Consider the following 21927-nt stretch of genomic DNA (forward strand, 5'->3'; position numbering starts at 1 on the left):
AACACAGGACAATAATGAATGAGAGCCGCTCCAACCGGAATCTTACGTGAGATATAAGCAAGTAATGTCAGCAGGAAGAAATCCCGACATCTGCCACGCTGGCTTCTGGCTGCGGGGAAACCGGCACCTGCACTGGCGCCTGCTGTAACCCGTCCTGCTCGATCTGAATGCTCCACAGATCTCCACCTCTACGTGCCGTTTGCAAGCACCGATGCGCGGCTCCTCTCCACTCTATAATAATTCAACCAGCAGATAGATCTTGCAGCTGGTATACGTTACGGGTCTAGCTCCAGCAGGGGTCCAACCGTAAAGCTTCTGATGCGTTTCGCTCCTCCTACAGGGGCTTCATCAAATGATGAAGCCCCTGTAGGAGGAGCGAAACGCGTCAGAAGCTTTACGGTTGGACCCCTGCTGGAGCTAGACCCGTAACGTATACCAGCTGCAAGATCTATCTGCTGGTTGAATTATTATAGAGTGGAGAGGAGCCGCGCATCGGTGCTTGCAAACGGCACGTAGAGGTGGAGATCTGTGGAGCATTCAGATCGAGCAGGACGGGTTACAGCAGGCGCCAGTGCAGGTGCCGGTTTCCCCGCAGCCAGAAGCCAGCGTGGCAGATGTCGGGATTTCTTCCTGCTGACATTACTTGCTTATATCTCACGTAAGATTCCGGTTGGAGCGGCTCTCATTCATTATTGTCCTGTGTTGGACTGTCACGTATAAAGGAAGTCTGTTATTAAGTGACTGAGTATTGGAAACATCTAATATACGGGTTCCACCAGCAGCTACACTTGATTTAGTTTGACTTTTATATACATTGAGTCATTTGCTTACAGAGCTAGTTTATACACTTCTGTGCACAGAATATGCTCAAGTCCACCTCCTTTTAATGGAAAGCATTTTTATTTGTTATCTTAGATGTTCAAATTATTAAGACCGGTCTTGTTTTATTATTTGAGATTATTCATGCAATATTAAACATTTTTTATTTAATAGGAGTTTGTTATTATTGTCAGCCATATCATATATATTTTTTATAGCGCAAAAGTTTAAAATTGGAAGTTTTGTGAATTACCCCCTTAGTTCCCAATCCGCCCCTGGTCTCAGACACAACTGCAGCAGAAGATGCAAGGAGGCCAGCAATTGCGTACAATCAGGATCTATAATGAGGGATCCTGCCCCCTCAACAAACCCCACCCCCTCATCAGACCGCACCCCATTAGGGCTGCTTCCATAATATTCCCGGGCTGGTATTCCATCCCAATTCACCACTGGGTAAAACAATGCTGCCCTGCAGGAGGTGATATGTAACATGTGCAGAGAGCGTTAGATTTGGGTGGGGTCAGGGGCGTATCTACGGAGGAGGGGACCCGTGTGCAGTCTCCGCGTGTGGGCCCCCTCCTCCTCCGTAGCCGGCAGCGCAGTTAGTGCTCTGAGCACTAGAGAGACTCTGGCACAGTGCCAAATACAATAGTGCTTGTGCAGGTGTCCGGGAAAATGGCGCGGCGGTCATTTTTCTTGAGACCCGCACAAGCGCTTTAGACTCTGGCACAGTGCCAGAGTCTCTCTAGTGCTCAGAGCACTAACTGCGTGGTTAGGTCTAAATTCCAGTGGGCTAAAGGACCTGTCACGTGACAGGGTAGGAGAGGGGGAGGAGCAAGGTAGGAAGAATGGACCCAAACGGACCCTCGCGGGCTCGCTACGCTCACCACGCTTTGGGCACGGTGGCTCGCTCCGCTTCGCCCGCCACCTGGTTACTAAAGGCAACCAGTGGTGGCGTGGATAGTGAAACTGCAAGTCCTCGGCCTTGCTTCTCTCCCTGGGCATGAAAGGTCCTTTAACCCACTAGGATTTAGCAACTACCCTAACTGCGCTGCTGGCTACGGAGGAGGAGGGGGCCCACACGTGGAGACGCCGATGGACACCAGAAAGGTAAGTATAGACGAAATGGGTGCACCCATTATAGATACGCCACTGGGCGGGGTGTATCCAAACTACAATAAAAATTGCAGTGTAAGAATAAAGCCATCCAGCATCTGTGAGCTACGTGCAAAAGCAGCCAGTATTTACCCTGTATGCAAAATAATAAATGTGTTTGCACTGATTGCTTTGCAACACGGCTTGTTCCAGGTGCAAAGTTACTTACATGTTTGCTTCAGTTCCAAATCCGAATCAGTCCCTGTATCTGACTGTAGTTGTATAGCTTCGTCATGCCACATGTAAAAGCAGGTACTTTCCTAATGTGAACAATGAACAGCCTGTGCCCTTTATATTGTACAATGCTTTGCCCAAGTCTGAGATCATTGCCGTGTATTAAACAGCAACCCATATCCATAACATTATTATTATATTTTATTTAAAAGGCGCCACCAAGTGTTTGTAGCATCATATAGGGAAATGACAATGATGAACACAAACAATATAAAAAAGTTTGGCATGTTTAGATAACAGCCGTGTCAACATTCTGCATGTCGGTAGTCAGAGCATGTTGACATTCTGGTGTCGATATTCTGGGACAAGATTACCTCTGTTGTGCTGGATGCTGAAGGCAAATGCTCAGTATAAATATATTAAAGTATTATATCATAGATTAGTACCAATCCAATGTGACGGTGACATTATAACGCTAGACTAGGAACCATCAGAATATTTACATAACTGCTTCAATATTCTACAATTCCCTCTTGGCTGATAATACTGTGATATCTGATAGCAGTAATGCTACTTTTCCATGTTTTTCTTATGTCCAGATGGGTAAATTTACTAAAGGTTCTAAAATGAAAAGTTGATGTTGCCCATAGCAACCAATCAGGTTCTGTCTATCATTTTTTAGGATGTAATTGGATGTAATAGAGAAACGACAGACAGAATATGATTGGCTGCTATGGGCAACACTCCACTTCAGTAAATATACACCACAGTGCGGGTTTAGGGGCTAATTCAGGTCGGATCGCAAATCGCGATCCGGACGGAATTTTTTGCGGGGGTGCCACGGCGCATGCGCAGCGGGCCCTACTACGCATGCATCCGCATTTTCTGCGGGGGGCGCAGGGTGGGAGGGGGGCGGCAACGCTCCCTTTTCAGGGAGGAAACAAAGCGTTGCGGGGGCGGCGCAACCCGAACGGTGGGCTGTGCGGTGCAAACGGGGGCATGATGGGGTCGCGGCGGCTGCGTGACCTCACCCCGCGACAGGTAGGATGGAGCTGGGACTCCTGCAGCGGCAGCTAAGCTGCGCCTGCAGGAGTCAACCTTAATTTCTGCTGACAAGAGACAAGCAGAAATTGCGAGGCGATCGCAATTTCTGCTTGCAGCAGTGGGGGGGGGGGGGGGGGGGGGCGGCGGTCAGTATGCTGGGCGGCCTTGCCCAGCGATGGTCAAATCCCAGCATGCGTGCAAAAGGGATGGTAAATTCTGCTGATTAGCAGCATCCGCTATCCTTACTGAATTGGCCCCTTAATCACGTGTTCCTTTTCCGCTTTCCATCATGCATTATGTGCTGTTTAGTAAATCTCTGTAATGACAGTTATTTCGGAATATTGGTGCTTCGCATTTAAGAAGATAAATCAATGTATTTGCTCACATCACACATTCCATGCATTGCAGTTCCACTATGCCGTGCTATGGAACATACTTACAGTACCGCCTTGTTCTGTTGAACTATGACCCATTTCACCAGCTGCACGGGAAGAAATATCTATAAAACGTACCTTTGGACTAACGATTGCTCAGTCTGTACAACAGCAGGTCTCCGTTTGCTCTTACACCCAGTGCCCATCACCGATATCGATTAACTTTGCATTAACAAACATTAAATGTACTCCAGGCCCGATTCCGAGTCGCTCACAGAGCAGATGTTCATGGAATTAAGCGATTCTTTTGCTGCTGCGCATGCATGAAAATCCCTAAAGCCTGGTATATTGCATGTGTTCCGCAATGTGTACGTATAGAGGCGCGGTGGTGATTGAGAGGCGCAGTGTCAGACTGGAAATGTGCTGGGTGCAGCTATAGGTGCTGGAAGTGGGCGCATCAGTCCCTGCAGACACATGGATGTGCGCTAGGGGAGGGGCCGATACTAGGGATTCAGTGTGTTATACCGGCACTCGGGATACCGTGTTTGAAATACTGATGCCGGGATTCAGAAGTTAAAAACACAGACAGGGGTGAGTTAAGAGTGTTCTACCCTTACCCCACCCCCCTAACCCTCCCCACCCACAGCCTAACTCTAACTGCGGCCTAACCCTTAGTGCCTAACCCTAACCACCCCCCGGAGGTGCCTAAACCTAACCCCCCCCCGCGCTGCTTAAACCTAACCTTTCCTCCCCCCCTGCAGCCTGACCCTAACCTCCCCCAGGGGTGCCTAACCGTAACCCCCCCCCCCCCCCCCCCCGCTGCCTAACCCTAACCTTCCCATCCGTAGCCTAATCGTAAACAACCCCCCCCCCTGGCGGATGCCTAAACCTATCTTCCCCCCTCATCCAGTCCTAAACCTAACCGTGCAGCTATACTTCGGGCTGAAACACACACGCTGGCTTTTACCGGCTGGGACCCGTGCCGGTATTGTAGTTTTCAGTGTGAGGGGTAGGGGCCTTTCACACTGCACGGCCCCGGGCCGGCTGCCGGGTTGCAGCCGGAAATATCCACTGGAAGGTCCAGCTGCGGGGCCGTCTTTGCAGGCAGTGGACCGTGTGTGTGAAGGGGAGCTTTCACACACAACGTTTTTTTTTTCAAGACGTGTCTGCTGCTGCGCATGCGCACAGAATCACACACGGCTCAAAGCCGTTGTGTGTGAAAGACCCTCCCGTATGGCAAGAAGCCAGACAAAGTTTGTCCATCTTTTTGCCATCCGGGAGAAACCAGCGCGTGTGTTACAGCCCTAACGGTCGGGATGCTGGCTGTCGTGATTCTGGCATCGGTATCCTGGCCCATCAGAGTTCTGACGTTGGGATTCCGGCATCAGGATTCTGGCTGCGGGGATCCTGACAACCAGCATCTTAACCGCAAACCGATAGTAGCACTAGCATACAGTTGCAGGCCCGATTACTGCAAGAACAGCAGCCTGTGACTCGGAATACGGCCCTGATGTTTTTGTTCTGCACAGTGACAGCACCTAGAAATTGCCTTAAAATAACTTACTTAAAAGAAAACATGAACTATCCATATAAGCAAAATATACTATAGACTTGAGGGGGGCTCTATTTATGAAGCGGCACCTCCAACCCACCGGGAAGCGATGGCTAGCAGCAGCTGCTTCATGAATACAGCCTATAAAGTCCATTGTTGGTGCAGACAGAAGTTTTTTAGTATATAGTAGGTGCCTGTGGCCGGCACTGGCGTGCGCAGCACATTTTATTAGGGGGTGCACCGTGGGAGGGGTGTGTCTAGCACCGCCTTTTGGGCGTGTCTAGCACCATCTATTGATGGTCAACGCATATAAAATATCCACCTTTGTACCAATCCTAATAAAGCAGATACATTGTCAGATGTTGTGGTGTGCACCAAACAAGCACCCCTGATGGCACTCATGCAATTACACTGCTCCTCCTCAGCCTGGTCTGGCTCCCCCTCTCTTTCCCCTGCAAGCTACAGCAGCTTACTTACAAGTCAGTCACTCACTGACACTGACAGTCACAGACTAGTTACTGCTGCTGCTGGAAAAACAAGTGACCTGTCAATGCTGCTGCCGGCCGTCTGCCAGTATTGAATTTGTCTTCCTAAGAGGAACGCTGGCTGCATGCTGCTCCTCATCAGTGGCTGGCGTTGGCATAGCATAGAAGGAGAGAGGTGGGCGTGTGACGGATGGGCGTGCGAGCAGCATGACGTAATCACATCACATCACACTGTTTTTGTACATGGAGGTGGAGCTGGGAATTTGAAAGCCGGTGGCAGTGGCACCCTTGATTAACCCAGGCGTCCGGTCAGTAATGCAGTCCTGACAGGGTGCAGTGCAGAGGGGACAGTAATCAGCCTGCTCGGCAATCGCTACATCAGGCATGTGAGATCGGAGTGCCAGACATTAGGGGGTGCCTGTGCGCACCAGGCACCCCCCCTGCGCACACCTATGGTGGCCGGGTGACTGGAAGGAAGACTCTGAGTCGCTTTGGCTGTGGTCTATACTGACCCAACTGCAAATTTATGGTGAGGGACATATATGCTATATGCTTGCTTGTATTTTTCTTGTAGCTCCGTATGTACCTTTTAGGAATTCCCCGTCCATCTAATGACTTGGGTAGAGGGCCGTTGGCTCAGGTGCACAATGTTTGCCCCGTCACCTCCCTTGTTACACAGGCCATGGATTTTGCCTTTGGGAGGGATGTCCAAAATCTGCTCCTTGTCTCTTGTCTGCCTCCATGCATGTCCTCACTCCGTACCTTTGTCTGCACCCTTATGCCTGGCCTAGCTATTATCTATTCTCCATTATCCTTATGCTGTCCCTGAGACCATATTGTATATAGGGGTGGCAGCTGGGCCCCCGGGCCTGTAATCTGGGAGCCATGATTATTGCTACTCCACTCTCTCCGTCTCGCTCCCCCACGTGGTTAATGGCTGCATTGGCACTGAAGGGGTCAACCCCGTGCTGTGGCGCCATCTTTAGTTGCCCTTATCACTGCTGGGTGCCAATTTCAAAGTGTATTAGCGGCGCTAGGTGACAAGTGTTTAAAAATGTATTTTTAATGTTTCAATGTGCCGCAGCCTCAGACCCTCTCCAGCGGCTGCAGCATTGTGATGGGGTAACCCCCGGTTCTGTACGCTGTACCGCGGGGGAGGTGATGCTGTGTACTGAGGAGCTGCGACAGCTGGGAACCCTGGGTGTGCCAAATGCTGGGGTCCGGGAGCTTCGCTCCCAGTGACCCAGCACTAAAAGGCAGCAGGACTGAGTGCCACGCATGGGGGGACTGGGCAAGCCAGCTCTCTGTGTGGCGATGTAGGAGCAGGTATAAAGAACCGCTGTAGCCGGACGCAATCCTGTGGCTGCAGAGCTGTGAGTGCCCACCGCTGGGGACTGGGAGTCTCTGTCCCAGCGCCCCAGCACTACAGGGCTGCAGGCTGTGCGGAGGCATGCCAGGGGATAGGAAGTGGCGGCTGCCCAGACACCAGAGCTGCTAACCCCCGGTGCGCTATTCTGCACCAGGAAAGAGCCACAGCAGTCCCAGACTGCACGGCTAAGGGGGCCCAGTGCTGTGCGCTGGGCAATATGAAAAATGGAAAAACGTCTGGGCATGTGCAGTCTGGTGCAGCACACCAGGTACAAAGCATGCATTTATGTGAAATGCATTTTAAATGTATTTCAGGTGTATTTTAAAATAAAAATAGTTATTAATATCCCTGGGGGTCCAGGGGGAATCTGGAGATGGGACCCCCAGCCCCGCTCTCAGGAAAATGTAATGCCTTCCCAAGCAGCTTCCTAAATGAGGTACAGCTTCCCACACCAACTAGCTTAGCGTATTTAGGGAGCCCCAAGGGACTTCCCCCTGGTGGGCAGGAGACTCTGCCAGGGACCCTGGTTGCCCACCTTTGGAGCTTGGATTCAGGCTAGAGGTGGCAGGCTTGGTCCCTCAGCAGATTCCTGGAAGTTGTTTTGGAGGGAACCTTATTCCCTCCCTAGACAAGTCAGCACCTTGGCTGTTCCTAACACTCTGGGTGGGGTTGGGCACAGAGGAGTGATGACTCCCCACTGTCCATAGGGGATAATGTTAAAGGAGATGATGCCTTGTGCACGCAAGGTACATGCACTTAATGTGTTTGGGTAAAGACAACAGGGCGGTACTACCTTAACCCCACTGAGAAGCTCCGGGACAAATTGGAGTGATGGGTGTATTCTAAACCAACTTGACCATCTTCAGTGTCACAGTTGGTCACTGTACTTAGGGCAGAATACCGCCTGCTGTTGTCCAGGGACTTGTGGACAGTTTGCCAAGAAGGGTGTCTGCAGTAATCACTGCACGTAGTGGACCTACAAAGTACTGACATCAATAAAATCTCGTTGATCTATTGGCTGTCAGTGTCCAATCACTATTGTCTACATAATGTACATATGCCATTCAGTTGCCTCATCGTCTACATAAATCTCATGAGTAGCCAGGGAAGGTCTTACCGATACCCTTCCTGAAGACTGTGTTGTCCGACAGAGTGAGACACAACTGGTTATGCAGAGACAGAGAGGGAGCAGTGTGGTATATCTCCAGGAACAAACAACTTCATGGTTCTGTCCTCTGAGATGAGCACCACCTGCTAACTGAGGACTTTAAATCAACGACTATGGATCTGCAGTGTAGACCCTAACAAGTGTCCCTCACTGGTCCCCAAACAGAAATCTCCCAATTATAAATAAATAAAGGCTAAAATTGTCATCAGGCCTCGGCCATAACATTCTGTAGCTCCTGGAATTAGCTCCTCTAATTTTTCAAACACAGAGTGTAACATGATAGGAACTGATTGGTTGTTACTATATCTCTCACCACTTTATCTCACGCCAAGGCTTACTACATCTCCCCCATATAATTAAAAGCCACCCCAAATCTTTATCCACACAGTATGAAACAAAAATATATTTTATTTAATAGAACATACAGACATATCCTTATCCGCAGTAGGACACTATTTTACTTTACATTTGGCATCTTAGTCACATTGCAATTGAAGAGTCGACACTTCTTAAAAAGTCAGTGTTTTATTAAGGATTCATCATAGGTCATTAACTAAATCACATCCGTGTCTTAAAAGAGATTATCAGATACAGTATATGTCAAATCTGCGTAACTTTTGTGACGCATTTCATGTAACCGATGTCCGCTTCTTCAGACAGTTTATTCCTTTCTGAAGATCAAAATTCAGAATCGTGGGGTAATAATAGTGCGCTTGTATTGCTTTCAGAATGCCAGTCATTTTACTCATTCAATGGAACTCTGTCAGGGGGGCTAATTGAGACCTGATTGCTGCTGTGCGTTTTCGCACAGCAGGCGATCAGGTCGGAACTGCGCATACGTATGCACCGCAATGCGCAGGCACGATGGACTGCAGCAACGGGGACCGCCAGGCAACAGCGGGATAGTGCGAAAACGCACAGGTGATCGCGAGGAGATTGACAGGAAGGGGGCGTTTGTGGGTGGCAAAGGACCGTTTTCAAGGAGTGTCTGCAAAAACGCAGTACTTTTATTACCCTGTGATTTGGGAATTGTGATTTAAGTAATGACCTGTGACGCGTCCTTAATAAAGTACTGGCTTTTCAAGAAGTAAAACAGACTCTTCATTTGGGGGAACCTGCGCCAGTAAGGAATTGTTTACACCTGGGGGGTAATTCCAAGTTGATCGCAGCAGGAAATTTTTTAGCAGTTGGACAAAACCATGGGGGTCATTCTGAGTTGTTCGCTCGCAAGTGAATTTTAGCAGATTTGCTCATGCTAAGCCGCCGCCTACTGGGAGTGAATCTTAGCATCTTAAAATTGCGAACGATGTATTCGCAATATTGCGATTACACACCTCGTAGCAGTTTCTGAGTAGCTTCAGACTTACTCGGCATCTGCGATCAGTTCAGTGCTTGTCGTTCCTGGTTTGACGTCACAAACACACCCAGCGTTCGCCCAGACACTCCCCCGTTTCTCCAGCCACTCCTGCGTTTTTTCCGGAAACGGTAGCGTTTTTTCCCACACGCCCATAAAACGGCCTGTTTCCGCCCAGTAACACCCATTTCCTGTCAATCACATTACGATCGCCAGAACGATGAAAAAGCCGTGAGTAAAATTCCTAAGTGCATAGCAAATTTACTTGGCGCAGTCGCAGTGCGGACATTGCGCATTAAGCGGAAAATCGCTGCGATGCGAAGATTTTTACCGAGCGAACAACTCGGAATGACCCCCCATGTGCAGTGCAGGGGAGGCAGATATAACATTTGCAGAGAGAGTTAGATTTGGGTGGGTTATTTTATTTCTGTGCAGGGTAAATACTGGCTGCTTTATTTTTACACTGCAAATTAGATTGAACACACCACACCCAAATCTAACTCTCTCTGCACATGTTATATCTGCCTCCCCTGCAGTGCACATGGTTTTGCCCAATTGCTAACAGAATTCCTGCTGCGATCAACTTGGAATTACCCCCCTGGATTCTTTAGCAACACCATCAATTGACTGGAATTGTTTCCTTAAGTGGACAGGGGGCTGGACTTTAACCCTTAAACAGCGGGGAAAAGCCGTGGGTGTAAATATCGGATCCCTTTTTTACATGTATTCAGACTCCGCTAGTAATGTAGTTTCCAGTTGTTTTATTTATGCAAATAAGACACTCTGAGCGACAGAGTCCCCCGGGACCTTGCAAGCCGAGAGGAGCTATAGGTAGACACTGTAATCTAGGTCCGTAATAAGGAAGCCACAGTATAAAATGACACATCTGTGTTACACTGTAGAGCTCACTAATTGGTGCTCACTTTAAAAGAGTACCCATGAAAGTTCATCAGGCAGGAAAATTACAGACGACCCTTATAATATGTTTTGCACAAAATGCATATTATGTTGTATTGGCCTACGCTAATTGTTCAACCATGTTCTGTCTTCTAGTAATGCAAATCAATGAACTTATCCATAGCAAGCAACTTCAAAAGGCCTATGAAAGTATCAAGCTAATGGAAGAGAAACTCATAGAGGAATGTCGCAGCTCGAACTTTCACGAGAACGCAACAGAGTTCACCATACGAGGTAGAGATGTGGACTTGTTGTACAAGTCTCTGTTCAATGAAATAAGATCCATTGTGAAAGAGTCGCTCAACCACGACCACGTAGATGAGCCATTGGTGGCCGCTGTGGTCTACGTCATTAATAAGGAAGCACTGACCCAGAAAAACCCAAGCAGGACTCTTACCAACTCGGACATTCCCCACCTTGGCCAGCCTAGACGGTGGAAAGAGTTATGGAGAGAAGCCGTGAAGAGTAGCATTGCCAACCGAATAGAGTCGGTGACCTTGAGTCCGCCAACAGGGAACTGGCTTGCTGATCACTTGGAGTGTCTGAAGACAAACACTGTGCATGGCTTGATGAAAGTGAAGAAATCCTTGAAGAGTCTCTACCCCCTGGACTATAATGTATGTGACACCTATGTCAGAGCCTTCCATGACGCCCTCTCATCTCACCTACAAACAAATCTGCTTCATCTTGATATGGAATTCAGTCAACTGTACTGCCTGCTAGACTGGGTTATGAATAAGTACAGAAGGTAGGACAACATAGGAATATTACATAACCTACTTTATTTACAAATGTGTTACAGGTCTTTGTGAGAAAAACCCCAATGCTATCACTCTCTCCCCCCTCATTTCCTCCACCCCTCATTCTCTCTCCCCCTCATTCCCTCCACCCCCCACTCTCTCTCTCCCCTCATTCCCTCCACCCCCTCATTCTCTCTCCCCCCTCATTCCCTCCATCCCCTCATTCTCTCCCCCCCCCCTCATTCGCTCCCCCCCCTCATTCTCTCCCCCCATTCTCTCTCCCACCTCATTCCCTCCACCCCCTCATTCTCCCCCTCATTCTCTCTCTTCCCTCATTCCCTCCACCCCCTCATATCCCCCCCCCCTCATTCGCTCTCCCCCTCTCATTCTCTCCCCCCCATTCTCTCTCCCACCTCATTCCCTCCACCCCCCTTATTCTCTCTCTCCCCTCATTCGCTCCACCCCCTCATTCTCTCTCCCCCCTCATTCCCTCCACCCCCCTTATTCTCTCTCTCCCCTCATTCTCTCTCCCCCCTCATTCCCTCCACCCCCCTCATTCCCCCCCCCCCATTCGCTCTCCCCCTCTCATTCTCTCCACCCCATTCTCTCTCCCACCTCATTCCCTCCACCCCCTCATTCTCTCCCCCCCATTCTCTCTCTCCCCTCATTCTCTCTACCCCCTCATTCCCTCCACCCCCCTTATTCTCTCTCTCCCCTCATTCGCTCCACCCCCTCATTCTCTCCCCCCCTCATTCTCTCTCCCCCCTCATTCCCTCCACCCCCCTTATTCTCTTTCTCCCCTCATTCCCTCCACCCCCTCATTATCTCACTCTAACTCCCCCCCGTTCCCTCTCCCATCCCTCATTCTCTCCCCCCATTCTCTCTCCCACCTCATTCCCTCCACCCCCTCATTCTCTCCCCTCATTCTCTCTCCCCCTTCATTCCCTCCACCTCCTCATTCCCTCCACCCCCTCATTCTTCCCCCCCCCCCTCATTCGCTCTCCCCCTCTCATTCTCCCCCCCCATTCTCTCTCCCACCTCATTCCCTCCACCCCCCTTATTCTCTCTCTCCCCTCATTCGCTCCACCCCCTCATTCTCTCCCCCCTCATTCTCTCTCCCCTCTCATTCCCTCCACCCCCCTTATTCTCTCTCTCCCCTCATTCTCTCTCCCCCCCTCATTCCCACCACCCCCCTCATTCCCTCCACCCCCTCATTCACCCCCCCCCCCATTTGCTCTCCCCCTCTCATTCTCTCCACCCCATTCTCTCTCCCACCTCATTCCCTCCACCCCCTCATTCTCCCCCCCCATTCTCTCTCTCCCTTCATTCCCTCCACCCCCCCTCATTCTTTCTGCCGCCTCATTCCCTCCATCCCCTCATTCCCTCCATCCCCTCATTCCCTCCACCCCCCTCATTCTCTCCTCATTCCCTCCATCCCCTCATTCCCTCCACCCCCTCATTCCCTCCATCCCCTCATTCCCTCCATCCCCTCATTCCCTTCACCCCCCCATTCCCTCCACCCCCCTCATTCCCTCCACCCCCCTCATTCTTTCCACCCCCTCATTCTCTCGCTCTAACTCCCCCCCCGTTCCCTCTCCCATCCCTGATCTTTCATCTCTCCTCCCTCATTTCCTCCACCCCATTCTCCCGCTCTAACTCTCCCCCCCCCCCGTTCCCTCTCCCATCCCTGATCTTTCGTCTCTCCTCCCTCATTTCCTCCACCCTCCTCGTTCTCATTGCTCCAACTCTCCTCCCCCCGTGTGAATTGTGGTCACCATAATGTATTTCACCCAACCCCATCCACCTTAGTTTTATCTGATAAGTAAAGAAGTGTAAGAGGACCGACACACCAGCAGCAGAAGGAAAGGCCTAATGCACACTCATAGGGGGGTAATTCTGAGTTGATCGCAGCAGGATTTTTGTTAGCAGTTGGGTAAAACCATGTGCACTGCAGGGGAGGCAGATGTAACATGTGCAGAGAGAGTTAGATTTGGGTGGGGTATTTTGTTTCTGTGCAGGGTAAATACTGGCTGCTTTATTTTTACACTGCAATTTAGATTGCAGATTGAACACACCCCACCCAAATCTATCTCTCTCTGCACATGTTACATCTGCCTCCCCTGCAGTGCACATGGTTTTGCCCAACTGCTAACAAAAAATCCTGCTGCGATCAACTCAAAATTACCCCCATAATGCGATCACTTCAGTAAACATATCATTTATTTGTTATAAGTCCGCTGTTTGTGTGGATCTAAGGGAGGTATCCGATTAGTCGCGATAATGCGATCCGTGATAGCGGCTAAAGTTATCGCATTCTGACCCGATCGCACGCTGTAGTTTTTCGCAGCGGTGCAATCGGGTCAGAACTGCACATTTGCCGGTGCCTCAGTAGGCGGCCGACGTTGCCTAGCGATCGCCTCTGTCTGATTGACAGGCAGAGGCGGTCGCTGGGTGGGAGGAAGCGGCACGGTGGCATTTGGCCGCCGTTTTTGGGGCGCGGTCCAGCCAACACAGGCGTAGCCGGACCATGCTGGGGGGCGGGCTGCAGCGGCTGCGTGACGTCACACGCAGCCGCTGCGACCCTGGCTGCGACAAGTAACTCCCGGACAGCCGCAGGCGCTGCGCTGGCTTGGAGTTACTCTACAAGTACAAAAGCGCTTTTGTACTTTTGCGGTGGGGTCGGGCCAGACATGCGGGCGGACTAGTCCTGTGCTGGGCGTCCCCCCGCATGTCTGTGTCAGTGATCGTAGCCGTGCTAAATTTAGCACAGCTACGATCAGGTCGGAATGACCCCCTTATCTCCTAAAAAATCAGCCTGTTGCTGCCTGTGTGCTCCCATTTATCGCACCTATCCTATTCCAAAATTACGATAATGGGAAGTATAGGAGAAAATGGGAAATCCGCCTGTACCCCGAAAGCCGAACTAATATAGGAAAGCGTGAAAAAATTATAGAAAACTTTTTTTCAGCAAAGTAAGTGCTCTCATTAAATTCGGGGTACATAAAATGGGTATGAGTATATATTTGTGTCATTTTAGGGGACTAATAAAGTGGAAACGGACCGACTACTCCATTCTGCAAACCTAAAAAGACTTGACCCACTTATAAACCACCCCTGTCTCATACCTTGTACCCCAATTTCCATCACTTTGCATCTTTTGACCCCAAAAATGACATGTGTCATTATTGGGCAATTAAAAATAATTAAAAACTTCAAGGTACCTAATTAGTCATAGGCAGGGGGGGTGTTTTGAACCAAATCCCAACATTTTTACCTTAAAATAGACGATTTTGCACTGCTTATCCCCTGCTCAGAGATGGTGAAGATAAATTTGCGGTAAACCCGATGGAGACTTATCGCCGATAACTTTTTGCAGCTAATTGCACATAAAGTTATCGCAAATGCGATAAAATATTGCAAAACCGCGTTAACATGGCTAATTGGATACCCCCCTAAGTGCGCAAACATAGCATAGGACCAGAGAGCAGCTTTCAAGCAGGAAGAGACAGGCATCTAACCATGAGGTGGGGGAGAATGTGTGCCTAGAAAGCTCGGTTCTGTTTCCAACTGGTTATATTATGTAGGTATATTTATCATGGGACGTTTAACCTTTCCCCTGACCAATTATGCTATTAATGCGAAATAAATACGTTTTACAGACCACATATAGGGACAGATATAATAAGCTTTGGAGAGTGATAAGTGGAGAGAGATAAGTACCAACCAATCAGCTCCTAAATGTAATTTTTCAAACACAGCCTGTAACATGGCAGTTAGGAGCTGATTGGCTGGTACTCTATCTCTCTCAGCTCTATCACTCTCCAGTGCAAAGTACTTCTCCCCCCTAGTGTTAGTTACTGTATTCATACCGTATTACATACACAGTGCAGTGTATAAGGAGACCAGTTTGTACATACAGTATACGTCCAGGGCCCATGCCAAGTCTTCTGTTGCAGCGCTGCAGGAAATCACCAGGAAAATGGCGTGGTGGCCATTTTCCCGGTGCTCTGCGCATGTGCAGTAAGAAAAATATCTGGGAAAATGCTGCCGCCCCATTTTCCTGGAGGACCTGCACATGCACACTAGACTCTGACACAGCGCCCCTAGCGACCCTCGTGTCCAGAGTCTACAACGCTGCCGGCAAGAAAGTAGGGGGCCCAGATGGAGTCTGCACACCAGCCTCCTCCTCTCTTGATACGCCCCTGTGTACAGGAGAAAGCAATTATTCGGCTCCCTCTTCATGAGGTGGCCACACTCGCAGTAAAATTAAGCATCTGGATACACCCCCTTAGAAATTCTGCATTACCCCTGCTCCTGATGCAATTTGTTGAGGTACGCCCTTGCACAGAACTAGATGCCTGGCATTTTCTACAATTATTCCACTTTAAATTTTTGACATTTGTGCTTTTTTTGGATTCTGACTGGATCTCGGCAACTGTATAAAGGTTGGATAGTGCTGCTGATCCTACACACTGTGACTAATTAGTCAGCGGAGGTACCTCGTGTTCTACAAACAAAGCAATTTTCCTCAGCACCTCTCTTGTTTTTCACGCTGTCTCCAATTTGAGCCTTCATGTTAGTGCCGTGATGCCGCCCCCCTCTGTCAGATGATGATTGTGTATCTGTGTCTATATAGTCACAATGAGTCAGATAATAGAAGATGTGCTAAATCTTACCAGGCTTACACACAATCTATAAATAACGCAATCATGAGTCAGGAACGCGCAATAAACTATAACATTATCAGTCATTTGCAAGATTCCCTCCAAGCCAAATGCTACATTTAATTATGGGAACTAGTTTTGTATGCTGTGTATAATTATATATAAGTGAACATTGAAAAATAATTAATTGTGAAAGAAAATAAATACCTTTTTTTTTTCATTTACATGTTTTGTAATTCCGTTGTTTATAGTGAAACTGTAGTATTAACTCCGTGTGGTACTGGGAAGAATTTAGGACTCATCCAAAGCCGGTTCCATATGCAAGATATTATGTGGTGTTTCTAGTTTACATGAATGCCACAAACTGAGGCCCTCCCTCTCCCCACTAGTGGCTGAGGCTGACGTGGCCATGCCGCTGGGAGAGGTCATGTGGTCTGATGGAGGCTCCTCTCTCTGTCTCCTTGGTGGCACTCAGGTGGTGGAAAGACGCACGGAGGAGTCGCCAGCAGATGTAGCGGTATATTTACTACGGTGCAGGTTTATAGAATTTGAGATGTTGCCCATAGCAACCAATCACATTCCAGCTATTATCTTTTAGAAGGTGCTAGATAAATAAGTAGAATCTGATTGGTTGCTATAGGCAACATCTTCACTTCTTTAAACCCAGTCCTTAGTGAGTATACCCCATATTCTCTACCTGCAGTAGCACTTAAGGCAGAGCTTTTTCAGCCTTGTCACAATGACTGCAGGGCCACAGATGAGAGGTTCCATCTGCCGGGGGACACTCCTGTATGTACTGGGCAATGTTGAGGTGGGCCTTCACAATTGCTGGGTGCTCCCCACGGGGCTGCCGTCAGAAACCGTGGGGCACAGGACTGTCAAAATAGACAGCACCCCCCCATGAATGTACGCGGACACCGAGACACCATCCTGACAACCGCCGGTGACAGTGTGGGAGGCGGGCACCGTATGCTGATGAGAGACAACAGTGACGGAGCAGACGCACAGCCCAGCAGCCACCGGTCAGAGAAAACTGTGGTCTTTGGACTCCCAACCAGGCCAACCAGCTACCACCATGAGGACATTGGCGCCGCAGTCCAGACAACCAGCAGACCACGCCTCTGGTAAGACGTCGCACTACGTGGGACAGGCACACTCCAGCTTTCCTCAGTGAGGTAAGTAGGGGTTGAAGTGGGGGGAAACGAGGTGGAACTGAGTTCCAGCACCTGTAATGGTAGAGGGAACTAGTCCACCACCTCCATTTATTGCCCTGCACAGTAATTCCAACAGAAAGACCTGATCCATCACCTACACCAATAGATGATGCAGGCGGTGCTAGTGTTACTGGTGAGCTACAGCCACCTCCTCCTTCCTCAGGTCCTGGTGGCTCCATGGTCCTCCTCCATTTACAGCTTACTCCTCCTGGTACTCACACATGCTGTTTCTGTTGGGCAGCATTCATCCCCTCCTCAGGTCCCAGTGGCTTCCTTTTCCGGCACGACATATGTTATGTCATGCTGTCACCGCAGCTGAAGTGAAGAGGAGCCATGAAGAGGAGCAGGCTCTGTGTATCTTGAAGACAAGATGAGAGGGGGCTGGAGGAAAAGAGAGGTAGGGAAGCTGCTGAAGGGATACAGGGCATGGAGCTGCTGGAGGGACACAGGCGGTGAGCTTCTGGAGTGACAGAGATGTGTATAAGGGGCACTACTGTGGGCATTATGTGTATAAGATGCTTTACTGTGGTCATGTGTAAGGGGCACTACTATTGTTGGCATTATGTGTAAGGGGCACTACAACTGTGGTCATTATGTGTAAGGGGCACTATTATTGTTGGCATTATGTGTAAGTGGCACTACTATTGTGGGCATTCTGAATATAAGCGGCACTACTATTGTGGGCATTTTGTGTATAAGTGGCACTACTGTGGTCATTATGTGTAAGGGGCACTACAACTGTGGGCATTATGTGTAAGGGGCACTATTTCTGTGGGAATTGTGCATAAGGGGCACTGCTGTAGGCATTGTATATAAGGGGCACCACTATGTAGCATAACATATGTAGAGGGCACCATTGTTTAGTGCAATGTGAATAAAAAAGCACTACTGAGTGACGTAACCTGAATAAGGGGCATTACTATGTGGTGTAATATGAATCAGGGGCACTACATGCGGTGTAATGTGAATAAGATTGTGCTACTGTGTGATGTAATTTAAATTGGGGGTACTATTATGTGACCACGCTGCATCTTTGTGAGATCAATGTATAAATAAAGTATGGTAATTAGGGCACTAATTTATAGTTTGCAGGGGCGTGCCGAAAACACTAGCACTGGCCCTGGCTCCGCTTAATGTGAGGGAAGGGGGAGTAGGTGGCGGGGTAAATGAGTTCCACCACCTCTCCAGGACCACTTTAAGCCCTGGAGGAAAGTATTCACAATGAGTCAGGGCACATGAGTTCAGCAGCAGCTGCATTCAGTGGCAGATCCACAGACTCCCTCTGTGTAATACTGGCCTGATACATTACATACTGAGGCTGAGAGGGGCCTGGAAGGTGAGAGAAGTGGGTGACTAGACTACTGCTGCTGAGGGGAGTGGAGTCGATGACTGGACTGCTGCTGAGGGGAGTGGAGTTGGTGACTGGGCTGCTGCTGCTGAGAGGAGTGGGTGACAGCTGCTGAGGGGAGTGGAGTGGGTGACTGGGCTGCTGCTGAGGCATACTTGCCTACTCTCCCGGAATGGGCGGGAGGCTCCCGAAAATCGGGTGACCCTCCCGCCCCCCCGGAAGAGCAGGCAAGTCTCCTGATTTTTTAGGGGCCCCCCTGCCCGGCCGCCCACTTAGTGAGTAAAGTGGGCAGTCCGGGCAGTCGATGACGCGATTCTTGCTGAATCGCGTCATCATAGCAACTGCGGCATTACATAGCAGGGGGCGTGGCTTACATTATGGCCCGCGATAACTCCTCCCCTGTTCCGCCTCCGCCCGACCCTGTTCTGCCTCTGCCCCCTATCCGTGTCATAACCCTGCCCCGCCCCCCTGCTGAGCCGACCTGGCTGCTTTCTCCCGGAGATGTCGGCATGTATGTGCTGAGGGGAGTGGGTGACTGGGCTGCTGAGGGGAGAGGAGTGGGTGACTGGGCTGCTGAGGGGAGTGGAGTGGGTGACTGGGCTTCTGAGGGGAGTGGATTGGGTGACTGGGCTGCTGAGGGGGGTGGGTGACTGAGCTGCTGAGGGGTGTGGAGTGGGTGACTGGGCTTCTGAGGGGAGTGGAGTGGGTGACTGGGCTTCTGAGGGGAGTGGATTGGGTGACTGGGCTGCTGAGGGGGGTGGGTGACTGAGCTGCTGAGGGGTGTGGAGTGGGTGACTGGGCTTCTGAGGGGAGTGGAGTGGGTGACTGGGCTTCTGAGGGGAGTGGATTGGGTGACTGGGCTGCTGAGGGGGGTGGGTGACTGAGCTGCTGAGGGGTGTGGAGTGGGTGACTGGGCTGCTGCTGCTGAGGGGTGTGGAGTGGGTGACTGGGCTTCTGAGGGGAGTGGAGTGGGTGACTGGGCTTCTGAGGGGAGTGGATTGGGTGACTGGGCTGCTGAGGGGGGTGGGTGACTGGGCTGCTGAGGGGAGTGGTGTGGGTGACTGGGCAACTGAGGGGAGTGGAGTGGGTGACAGGGTGGGGACTCGGGGAGGGGTGGCAGGCTGACCTCGGTTACTGTTGCGCTCACATCACATGGTGGTGGCAGCTTCTCCTCGTCATAGTAGCGGGCAGGGAGAAGAGATGCTGCCATGTAATAAATTGTTATAATCCCTTTATATGTACGAATAGTCAATCTAGTCACTGAATCGAGGTGAAATATACTAGTATAAGTGCTGCCAATTCTTATGCTGGGTAGAAAGTGACAGGGCAGCTCACCGCCAGATCCTCTACAGCCACCTGGGTGACATGGACTGCAGGGAGGTGCAATATTACATTGATATATAAATATATATATATATCACATGGACATAGCGCAGAAGGGCAGAAAAGTCAGTGCCTCCCCAGCCAATTACCTCACCACACGCCACTGGCCCATATGTGGTACTAGACACGTCCTTTGGGTGGAACATGACATGCCCCCTCAACGGCGCACCGCGCTTTACTCAGCACATTCTACTACCAACTGCAATCTCCCTGAAACTCGTTTTCAAAAGTAGGCAAGTATGCTATACCTGCTAACTATACATACAGTCATTCACACAATGAAGTGCCCGTAGATGTATTAAGTCTTGGAGAGAAAGAAAGTGGAGAGATAAAGTACCATCCAATAATCTTCTGTCGTTTTTCAATAACAGCCTGTTACTTAAATCTGTTACAAAAAGGCAGTCAGACCCTGATTGGTTGGAACTTTAATCATATCTGTGACCGGGGAGGGGTTCAAATGTAAAGGTACTGATTTGCAGTTGATAAGAGAACGCTCCCTAGGCTGAACTCTACCTCAGTGACAGCCGTCCTGGGTTTGTGTAACACATTCATAGGCAGCCAGGATTTCCATAAATGTCAAAATAAAAGGTGCATTTACACCCCGCGCATTGCAACATAATATATCCCAGTGCCAATTTGCAACCTTTGGATTGGTGTGCTCCTATCCAATAGGAGACTAAGGTGTCTATTCATGAAGCAGTGAAAAGTGTGGAGAAGTGAGCCAGTGGAGAAGTTGCCCATGGCAACCAATCATTGTTGAGGTAACATTTATAAAATGCATTCTATATAATTATACGTAGCAGCTGATTGGCTGCCATGGGCAACTTTTCCACTGGCTCACTTCACCACTCTTTTCACTGCTTCATGAATAGACCCCTATTAGCGTTAGAGATGTGCCCCGGCCCCTGTATTTTGCTTTTGGTGCAAATTCATCCTGTTTTGATTTTTGGTGCTAATAAATTCATCATCGTGTTTTGGTTGGGATTTGGTTTTGGTTAGGTTTAAAAATCAATTTAAAAAATCAATAATTATTGATTTAGGACAAAACAGGTAATGCTTACAAGATTTACCATAGATGGTACTTCGTATCTACACGGTTACACAAAATGTACAGCTCTGCTTCAGACCGTTGTCGGAGGGGTGGCGGGGAGGAGGGCACCTTCATACACATATGGTGGTCATGTCCTAAAATTGCTGTGTATTTGGAACGAGGTAACCCGCATTCTATGCGAAGTCCTCCAGCTTCCTATAATTAAGTCACCATGGTCGTTTCTCCTTGGCTGCCTAATTGAAGACCTTAATACACACGCAAACAAACTTTCTCTACATATTCTGAACGCAGCTCGCTGTCATTGCTAAGTAATGGAAATGTAGTAATTCCCCCCCCCCCCCCCCCCCCCCTCCCGCCAGCATCTTATAAACAAAATCTGGCATGTGGCAGCCATGGAGAAGATTTGGGCCTACCTCCGCAACGCCTCCCACAAGTTCCTTTTGGCTTGGTGCGATTGGTTTCTATACAATAACCCTACCCCACGTTGAGCTCTATCCTCTGGTTTTTCAGATCTCTTGCTTTGATCGCTATGTCTCTTTCTTCAACCTCTTCTAGGGGTAGTCTTGTTCATCTTTTACTCTCTTATTTTTTGTATTTTTTACAACTATCATATGGACCCGGATCAGGCCTCTACTCTCTTGCTTCCCTGAGATATACCTTCTTTATTTCTACTCTTCCTCTCCTCTTCTTTACTCTCTTTTTATCCTTTCCTTCTTCTTTCTCCCTCTGGGCCCCTACTCTCTCTTGTTTTTATACCCTCGCTATACCCCCCTCTTCTAACGTCTTAGATTAATTTTCACTAATAATTGTTTTTACTTGATATCCTGGGCTCAGAGTGTTGTTTTCTAGTGTTCTCTCTCTACTCATTATTTTGCCCTTCGTTGTTGTTTGATTTTTTGTTTACCAGGTTAATCTTTCATACCACGTATTTAAGTGTACAGTTATACTTGTTATTTAGGTATGTTGTAGATTTTTCTGTGTGCACGCACTTATCTTTGCATCTGATTATTTGTATAATAATATAAATAAAATCATTAAAAAAAAACCCACATGTAAATAGTGTCATTTGGACCTTT

General features: G+C 49.2%; 1 protein-coding gene across 11 annotated transcripts in view; it reads left to right on the forward strand.

The window, feature by feature from the left end:
* The window catches only part of EXOC3L4 (exocyst complex component 3 like 4), a 158839-nt gene that overhangs the window by 53001 nt on the left and 83911 nt on the right, over positions 1–21927 (forward strand). For all 11 annotated transcript variants that reach the window (XM_063948502.1, XM_063948504.1, XM_063948496.1 and 8 more), the window contains one exon: positions 10548–11199. In XM_063948502.1, the coding sequence (XP_063804572.1) occupies positions 10548–11199 (652 nt within the window). The remainder of the gene's footprint in view (positions 1–10547; positions 11200–21927) is intronic.

Source organism: Pseudophryne corroboree, chromosome 12 (assembly GCF_028390025.1).
Source record: "Pseudophryne corroboree isolate aPseCor3 chromosome 12, aPseCor3.hap2, whole genome shotgun sequence".
Lineage (NCBI taxonomy): Eukaryota > Metazoa > Chordata > Amphibia > Anura > Myobatrachidae > Pseudophryne > Pseudophryne corroboree.